This window comes from Amia ocellicauda, chromosome 16, assembly GCF_036373705.1.
Source record: "Amia ocellicauda isolate fAmiCal2 chromosome 16, fAmiCal2.hap1, whole genome shotgun sequence".
NCBI classification, from domain to species: Eukaryota; Metazoa; Chordata; class Actinopteri; order Amiiformes; family Amiidae; genus Amia; species Amia ocellicauda.
In genome coordinates, this window is record NC_089865.1 from 25,026,790 (window position 1) to 25,037,129 (window position 10,340).

At 37.5% G+C, this 10,340-nt stretch overlaps 1 protein-coding gene across 1 annotated transcript in view; it reads left to right on the top strand.

Moving 5' to 3' along the window:
• The window catches only part of ino80db (INO80 complex subunit Db), a 57,951-nt gene that overhangs the window by 37,267 nt on the left and 10,344 nt on the right, over positions 1-10,340 (top strand). The window contains exons 4-9 of the mRNA XM_066688540.1: positions 442-544; positions 4,027-4,251; positions 4,741-4,850; positions 5,721-5,854; positions 6,097-6,314; positions 7,476-7,633. Of these exons, the coding sequence (XP_066544637.1) occupies positions 442-544; positions 4,027-4,251; positions 4,741-4,850; positions 5,721-5,854; positions 6,097-6,314; positions 7,476-7,633 (948 nt within the window). The remainder of the gene's footprint in view (positions 1-441; positions 545-4,026; positions 4,252-4,740; positions 4,851-5,720; positions 5,855-6,096; positions 6,315-7,475; positions 7,634-10,340) is intronic.

A 10,340-nucleotide genomic window follows, 5' to 3' on the forward strand; every position in this document is an offset into this window, starting at 1 on the left:
ATATTGGTATTGTATGTATCACTATTCCCAAATCGAATCGGTAGATCAGTGCTGATACCCAGCCCTAATGGAGGGTTAAATAAGACAATCACCAATTCAGTCAGTATTTTGCTTTGAGACACCATTTCTCTGTGCTGGCTTTGGTGTGATATAATCGTATATTGCTACAATAATCTTGTATTAAATCCACTATATAGGTAGTGTGGAACATCTCATGTAACAGTTCAGGTTTATTTTCCACAGAAATCCAAGCGATTGTTTTGTATGTGACCCGAAACAAATCTCTCTGTGACCAAAGACGTGTACACGTGTATTGCACTACATTGAATTAACCACTGTAATGTGTATGGTCTTGTTGTAACTTGCCGTAAACAAGGGCCTCTGCTAAGAAATTATAATAGTAATAATAATAATATAATAACTTGTTGTAACCTGTTTCAGGACTGGACTGGTCTGAAGATAGTGCAGAGGATGACGAGGAGGTGGATAGGTTGCCACCATATCAGTATGCCTGGAGACTACGGGAAAGATATTCACAGGACAAGTACGTATTATGTAATTGAAAGCTTCACTAGCCAATATGCATGGTTACATGTTTTAATAAACCAAATTACTGTGCTGTTATTTTAATATATTGTTTGAGCAACAGTTATGTTTCTGTCATTGAAATATTCTATGCATGACTTTGTAATCTGGAGGTAGCTACATAAAGCTGCACAAGACTAGTCTAATCAGGTAGACTTGTGTTATTTTGATAATGTCTAAGTTAATCAGGTGCATAAAAATGAAGACTAGCTAATCCATAGCCTAATAATTTAACCTTCTCACCCTCAGGCTAACATTGAATTTACGATCATGTAAAAGATGCATTTAAATTGCCATGCAATCGTAAACTCTTATGTTCTTATAAGGCATTATGTTTATTTAACTTTTGACAATACATGGTGTCTTTTACATTTTAGTTTCCAATTTAGAATGTAAAATGATGTATCTTCCAAAACAAACTGAAGATGTTTTGTGTTCCCAATAAGACCAAATCAAAACATTCCACACCTGCTAATATACACCTGCTAACAAAGTGTTTGAACATAGAATTACAAATATCTAATAGAAAAAAATCTCACAACTGAAAACAGAGTCTGTCGCTAATAGCAACTTACAATATGTAACATATTGTAAGTTGCTATTAGCGACAGATTCTGTTGTCAGTTGTTACTGTCTCAACACACGTTCACCATTTAACATGGATACTTTGACTGAGTCTCACAACAGAGCTGCTGCTTCCTGACAGCAACACTGACAGGAACCTCAGGCTGACCCACCGGCAATTGCCTAGTCAAAGACTCCTCCCCAGTTATTTCAATCACCGATTATTTGGTCTGTTTAAGTTTTGATAGAGGTTTTATTACAGAGTGCCTGCACACTGTAGATATAGAATCACTAGATTGGTCGAGCCTCTACAAGCTCGAGTGGCAGTATACAAGCCGTAGGCCGTAGGTGTGTATTATTTAAACTTGTATTTATAATACTCAAATATTATAACTACAAATACTGTATGAAAACATTTGTTTACCAACACAGTATTATTGTGTCATTGAAATTACTGTTATCGGATTATGTAGGCTAAATTGTATTTGTTATAGTAAATGAAATATATGTTGCCGTACTTGCCATCTCCATAACCTGTTATGATTTTACACTATCAGACATAAATCACTTGATTTCAACATTATACTCACGATTGAATATTTGTATGAATTGTATAAAGTAAAAAATCTAACAAAAGTAGGCTATTAATGTTACACAGAAAGTCTTCTGAATTGTATTTATACAGATCACAGTACTGAGGTAGTAGGTAGGCTTTTTATCTTGTGTACACCGATAACCATCCCATGTTCATTATAATTATATATTATAAAACCTGTCAACTACTTTTTCAGTTTCACAGACATTGTGCATAAAATTACAAAATACAGTATATTACTTGTATAAGTAATTTTTTATATATATATATATATATATATATATATATATACACACACTCACCTAAAGGATTATTAGGAACACCTGTTCAATTTGTCATGAATGCGATTATCTAACCAACCAATCACATGGCAGTTGCTTCAATGCATTTAGGGGTGTGGTCCTGGTCAAGACAATCTCCTGAACTCCAAACTGAATGTCTGAATGGGAAAGAAAGGTGATTTAAGCAATTTTGAGCGTGGCATGGTTGTTGGTGCCAGACGGGCCGGTCTGAGTTTTTCACAATCTGCTCAGTTACTGGGATTTTCACGCACAACCATTTCTAGGGTTTACAAAGAATGGTGTGAAAAGGGAAAAACATCCAGTATGCGGCAGTCCTGTGGGCGAAAATGCCTTGTTGATGCTAGAGGTCAGAGGAGAATGGGCCGACTGATTCAAGCTGATAGAAGAGCAACTTTGACTGAAATAACCACTCGTTACAACCGAGGTATGCAGCAAAGCATTTGTGAAGCCACAACACGTACAACCTTGAGGCGGATGGGCTACAACAGCAGAAGACCCCACCGGGTACCACTCATCTCCACTACAAATAGGAAAAAGAGGCTACAATTTGCACAAGCTCACCAAAATTGGACAGTTGAAGACTGGAAAAATGTTGCCTGGTCTGATGAGTCTCGATTTCTGTTGAGACATTCAGATGGTAGAGTCAGAATTTGGCGTAAACAGAATGAGAACATGGATCCATCATGCCTTGTTACCACTGTGCAGGCTGGTGGTGGTGGTGTAATGGTGTGGGGGATGTTTTCTTGGCACACTTTAGGCCCCTTAGTGCCAATTGGGCATCGTTTAAATGCCACGGCCTACCTGAGCATTGTTTCTGACCATGTCCATCCCTTTATGACCACCATGTACCCATCCTCTGATGGCTACTTCCAGCAGGATAATGCACCATGTCACAAAGGTCCAATAATTTCAAATTGGTTTCTTGAACATGAAAATGAGTTCACTGTACTAAACTGGCCCCCACAGTCACCAGATCTCAACCCAATAGAGCCTCTTTGGGATGTGGTGGAACGGGAGCTTCGTGCCCTGGATGTGCATCCCACAAATCTCCATCAACTGCAAGATGCTATCCTATCAATATGGGCCAACATTTCTAAAGAATGCTTTCAGCACCTTGTTGAATCAATGCCACGTAGAATTAAGGCCGTTCTGAAGGCGAAAGGGGGTCAAACACAGTATTAGTATGGTGTTCCTAATAATCCTTTAGGTGAGTGTATATATATATATACACACAGTGAGGGGAAAAAAGTATTTGATCCCCTGCTGATTTTGTACGTTTGCCCACTGACAAATATGCCACATAAAACACAAACTATTAATGACAATTAACTTATATAAGTAAATATATATATATATACTTATATAAGTTATTTATATATATATATATATATATATATATATATATATATATATATATATATACATTTACTTATATAAGTTAATTGTCATTAATAGTTTGTGTTTTATGTGGCATAACTGTCAGAAAACATAACATGCAAATAAATGCTTACAAAACTTACTTAACATCTAACACAGCACTATACCTTCAAGATGGCATCTCTCTTTACATACCAAATTTATGTGGACAAATCAACACTCTCAGACTGAGTCTTGTTAAGTCACAGGGAAGTTTATTTACCACATATGGTGCAGAGAAAACACAGTCAAACCACACAGGGGCCACTCCACTCTGGTTTGGGATGCTGCTCTCTCCAATAACCTCCTGCACCTCTCCATATAAAAGTCTGTCTATGAGTGACTTACCATGCAGGTCCAACCCCCCTGTGGGTAGGGTCCGTGTAACACTTATCAATTCAATTTTCTGAAAGAAATCTAAGGGAGCTAGAGAAATTCTGCCAGGAGATGATGCTGCTCTCTACACACCTTCATTGATTTTGTTAAATATAAAATACTGTTCAGAATTCCTCTTTCTAACTGCCACAGTCTAACGTGCTTTCTGATTTAATCTCATTCCAACAGCTCCGATGATGACATAGGAACATCAAGGAGTAACAGGCTGTCTCGGCTCTGCACTTACTTGCAGCAGAAATATAAGCATCTCTGTCGTTTGGAGAGAGCAGCAACTCGGCAAAAGAGATGCCGCCATGCCTTTCGAAAGGCCCTGCTGCATGCTGCCAGCAAGGACCCTGACTGTGCCGGGCAGCTGATCCAGGAGCTCCGCATGGTTGCCCAGACACAGAGCAGGTACCCCATGACCCCTCCCAAAACCTGACAGTATCGTAAATAACAATAGTCATCATCATCCAAATACATTTGCTTTTATACAGGCATACAACACACCAGAAAGGACAATTCAATGATCACAAACAATTTAATTTGATGTTAAAAAGACACTGAATTCTTTGTAAATGTTTCAGAAATGTGTAGTGGTTATGAGTAGTATTGATATGAAGTTCATCCTGTTGGATGGATGAAGACATTGGGGCTAAGTTTACACCAGAGCTCTTAAACGCCATGGCTGAACATATGCAGAGTTTGTCTTTTCTGCAAATACAGCTCCTTAAAGTAAATATGGCCCTCCAGGAACTGGGTTTGAGACCCCTGATACATGTGGTTACCATTGCTTGCTACAATTTTCAAAAATGTTGGCAACTGATTGTTCAAAAGAATATGTTTGGGGTTACTCACATGAAAAAATTCCCATGTTATTTATAATTTGTCTTGTCTTTCCAGCACCAGGACATCAGATTGGCATGACACAGATGCAGGGATCTGCACAGGAAACACTAAGGGCCAGGCGTGCACCAGTCAAGCGCTGCCCTTCACCAGACACTGTTTCCAGCGTATCCTTCCGCTCACTGCTTTCTCCACAATATAAAGAATCCAGACACACTGGAAAGCACTGTTTCTGTTTTGGGGGAGTTCTTACAAGTACTGAAGATGTCATTGCTGTCAAAGAAATCTGTTTAAATGTGATACAATTCAGCAAATCAACAGGGGCAAGGAAGCAAGACTTCCTTGGTGCACTAGTTTTATCTGTTTAAGCTGCAGCGTTTTGTCAATCAAATAGACATACTGATTTTAGGGTTTTACCCAATTTAGGCCCCAGATGCTTTTTTTTCCCTGAATTAGGAATAAACTTGAAAACTTCCCAAACAGCCATTAATATCAGCCATTTTAAAGCAATCATCTGATAGCCGATATTGTACATTTTGCCATAATCGTCCCGATAGCGATAGGTGCATCCCTAGATTTTAGTTGGTTGTTTTAATTAATAATTGTATTATTATTAATTATTTAAATAATAGTAATATGAATTGAGATTAAGTATTTGAGAACTTGGTTGAAATGGAAACCAGAAATGTTGAGACTTGTAGCTTGCCAAATGAGCATTGTTTATTTGGAGCCCCAATACTACAGGTCTTATTGGTCATCCTCATTATATAAATACTTTTAATACATTTTGTTCAGATCAAGTAAGCAAGTATCTTGGTAATTTAAAGATTTGGAACAAACATCTATGTACCCTTCAGCCCTTAGAAACAGTGTCTTTTTTTTAAATAACCAACAGACACTGGTGGATTACAGGGTGACCTATAAAATCGGGGGTTCTCTAGGATCAGGCCTGGTGGTTTCCAATGTCAATAGTAGCCTAACTGAGCCTGTACTTTCTTGTATAATGTGGTGTAGTGCTTCCTTCACCTTTGTCTTAGACATTTTGTTGAATCGCTCGCAGCAGCTGTTCTCCAGTTGCACGGCCAAGTTTGCAGACGGTCAGCAGTGTTCCATTCCAGTTTTCGACATCACACACCAGACTCCACTCTGCGAGGAACATGCCAAGAAAATGGTAATGGAGATAATCCTCTTTACAGCTACACTTGAGGGTGAATATCACAATGGTTCCTTACCCTGGGCTCATGAAAGACACAAATGAGGTCACAAAGCCACTCCGCAGGATGTTTTTTTGTTTTTTTTTTCAATATGAATTAATTTAAGCTACCATAAATGGAATGTAAATGTGAATACTGAATAAACATGCAGTATAATCATTCTGTGTTTCTTTTGCTTGTGTGGTTCTTGACGTTTCAGGACAATTTCCTGCGGGGAGATAGCAACCGCAGAGTTCAGCACCAGCAGCAGCGCAAGCCCAGGAAGAAGACAAAGCCACCGGCGCTCACCAAAAAACACAAGAAGAAGCGAAGAAGAGGCCCCCGCAGGCCACAGAAACCCATCCCTCCCGCTGTGCCACAGGGGAACCTGGGCATGCCCTCCAGCCTTGCACTGCCACCACAGGCCTCCAGCATCAGGTCAGCACTCCTCACAACCACCGCCATGGTCAAGTGGCAGATCTCATAACTAGACTACTAGACTACATAACATACTTTCAGTCCAGTACAACAGTATGACCCATTCAAAACATTTTCATCATAATTAAAAAAAAATTGCTAGCACAAATTCAGAAACTTGTTGAACTACTTTTGTTTCAAATAATAAAATTGTAAGGTTTCATTAACTTAATTGTAGCAATAAAAAGTTATTAGTTTGTAATTAGAGCTCATAATATGCAGTTTACATATGTTAGACTTGACTGAATTTAAGATTTTTGTGACTGGTCAAGGTATTGGTCTTTCTTTGTTTGCAATTAGATTTTAATTTATTAACCTCCCTGTAATATAAATTTTAGGAGTGTAGCTGTATTTCAATCAATACATTTGTATTTTGTGTAGCACCCTTTGCAGTCACATTGCTTTACAGATTGATAAACAGACAAACAAACAAAAAAACATAAATAAACCATAAATGTAGAACCCGTCTCGGAAATAAGTGGAGAAGTCATCGAGATAAAGCAATAGAACTTTAATCAAGCCGGCTCGGAAGCCCCACGTCAGGAAATTCCTTCAGTGAGAACTTAATGTTTACAAACGTTTATGGCCGTTCATCCAATCAGAAGGTACAAGTCCGGGTCCGTTTACGATCTGTCCTCCCGTGGAGAGGTGATGGATCCAAAAAGCAGATGTCTGTCTTTGATGTGCACTAGGAAGATGCGATCCCACGGTCGTCATTTACCTACTGTCAATCGCTCATTAACAGAAACTGTTCCTGAATATCTGGAGAAACAATTAAGTCACAAACAGATTTTCAACAAAACAGCTGTAGGCTATTTCGGCACTGTATGATCTTTTATTACTGACAGCCCTTGGGTGGCGATGACCCATCAACCCTAGGGTTGGGTAGTGCCTTGTCAGCCTCCCAGGGATGAAATCCTGTAACCACTTAACTGTAATTGGCAATTTTATTCTTAACACAAGTCTGATAAAGGTGTGCCAAGGTCCGCTACCGCTACTTATATTGAATGGTAATGCTATTCAGTTACAAATTTAACAATTACAAATGGATTTGACCCAAGTATCTTTGATATTTGTGTACAATTTATCTCAAAGTGAGATTTCTGTGCCTATTAATGACAGGAGCCCATCGACCCCAGACTTAAGTACCGACGAGCTTCCTGATGACATCACCAATGACATCACAGACATTCCAAATGACCTTGAGCTGAATCAGGAGGACTTTTCTGATGTGTTGCCAAGGCTGCCTGATGATCTTCAGGACTTTGATCTGTTTGAAGGTACTGAAATAATTTTCCAATAAACATCTGTATACTTTTTGAACTTCAAACTTTTCAAGTAATGTACTGGTGTTTTTGTGTTTGCGAATATTTGTTTTTAATTTCCAGGAGAAAATTAAATCCCAGTTCATACAACATGTGTGAATTTGTGTAGTGCACTGTAGTGTAGTCAGGTTTTTCAGTAGCGTTTGTCAGCTGAAATAGATAATGAATATAAAAACGCTTTATGTTACCATGATCTTAAAACAAGTCTAACTTGTTAGTCTTTTGTTTGTCAAATTCTCTAAAAACTGTAATAGTTGTATAAACAGCCTAATGTTGTGATATCTTGAGACTTTATTCAAAACCCTGTGTTCCTCAAACTAAAATGTCCCAACAGAAACAAGCAATTGGTCACATACAATGATGGCCTGCCAGTCAGTTCTTGTATAAAAATATGAAAGAAGGAATCTTTGCTCAATTCCATTGAATTAGGAATACATAATTCAGTTAAGATAGTTTTGTGTATGTGACAGATTTATTTAGTTATTTATTATGCAAGTGATTTGTTGATTTTGGGGGGTGAATCACCAATTTTTTTTCTCCCCAAAATTCCCCCCCATCTAATACTAACTGTTTTCTGTTTTAATATTGTTATTATATATTGTATTGTATATTGTATTACACATTTTATTGATATTCATAATGCATTTGAAACCAATATCATAAATTAGGAACTGTTCAAGTAAAATTTTTAAGGGACAAGATGTTATCTTTTTTTATAAATAAGTCAATATATGTTATACACATACATGCTTCTGTAGTACTGCCACCTACTGCGCTTTTCAGGAAATGGTTGTTGTACTACAGACAGTGTTGTACTAAGGGGTGCCCATTGTAAAACAACTTTTTTTCTTCTGTAGCTTTAACTTAAATTGTTTTTTGTTTTCTTTTTTTCAGATTTTAGATTTAAAATCAGATTTCCCCACATTTATAAATATTTTGATACAAAATATTATACAAAAATATATTCTACAAAATAAATGCTAAATCTCCATTTTGATAAATATTTGCTGTTTGACTATATGTATATAACTCAATCCTAAATCTGGGATTTGCAAACTAAATATATAACTTTAAATCTTCAATCTCGTACTCGCAATATAAATGATCAGCCAATGGATGTGTGTAATTGACACTGACTCTGCTGCTAAGTGAACATGTATGCTGCTGCTAACAGGGGCATGTTCATTGATATTGTAGGCATTTGTTTGCTTGCGGTGTCAGCTATTCTAAATCCAGACTAGATTTTTTGTTTTAATGTACAACAACATAAATTCAACGCGATGGTCTCGGAATGTGAGTAATTAGGCCCACATCAAGTGTACTGATGAATTTTATTTTTCTCAGACTACAATAAACAAATTGGTATTTGGTAGACAATTCCTATTGGAGTTCTAGGAAGAGCACCACATTTTCTGTAAGTCTGTAACAAAAAATGTTTGTGTTTTTCCAGTCTGTGGCCCAGATTCAAGAAAAACATTATGATGCCAGGTGTTATTTTGTTTTTCTTCATTGTAAATGTTCTGTTTGTAAACAAGAATAATATAACTGTAATCTACATATGTACCTGTTATGTTTTTATTTGAATATGACCTTTAATATTATGAGTTAGAAGATTACACAATTTTGTGAGTGTACAAGAGCTATAAGGATCATAACCTGTCAGATTTGAAGACTGAGTTCATCTGAAATAAACGTGGTTCAACAAATACCATACAATACAATGAGTAATACAATGAACAGAAATATAAAGGCAACATGCAACAATTTCAATGGATTTACAGAGTTACAGTTCACATAAGAAAACCAACCAGTTGATTTAAATTCATTTGGCCCTTATCTATGAATTTCAAGATTTTAATTGGCATGCTGACTGCGGGAATGTCCACCAGAGCTGCAGTCAGGTCAAGACTCTGGTGAGGAAAATGAGCACATAGATGCTATCGGTTTGTGCAGAAATTCTTTGATTGTGCAGACCTACAGTTTAATCCGCTGTCCAGGTAGCTAGTCTCAGATGATCCCGCAGGTTGTGGGCCGCTTGGATATATTGTTAAATTCTCTAAAATGACGTTGGAGGCGGCTTATGGTAGAGAAATTAATATTAAATTCTTGGGCAACAGCAGCCTGGACAATCCTGCAACCAGCATGCCAGTTGCATGCTCCCTCAAAACTTGAGACATCTGTGGCATTGTGTTGTGAGACATAATTCAAAGATTTGAGGCTTTTCACATCTGAACTTCCATAACAGGCAGTATAAAGTGTTGCTTTACTGGTTTCTATGCTTCAAGTAAAATAAATGGAATTAAAGCCAACAGGTATTATACACAAGTTTTCCCAACCTATTTCCAAACCCCTTAATCTAACCCCTTCTTTTTTTTGTTGGAAATAATTCTTGGGAGAGGAGTTTGTCAATCCACTTTATTTTCAAATGAACTCATACGGAGACCCTGCATCTGGTTAGGCCCACATGGCCTGTAGTTACAAGCAGTTATATTACCCACCAGAAGAGGCATTCTACAAAAGTAGAGGGCAGTCCTCCCCCTTACAATTGGAGCACACATTGATGCAGAACAGCCAATAATAAAAGTATACCGTTTTTTGCAAAATAGTAACGGTCTGGGAAAATTCAATAACTTGCTTAAGTCTTAAACTAGAAACTTTGATC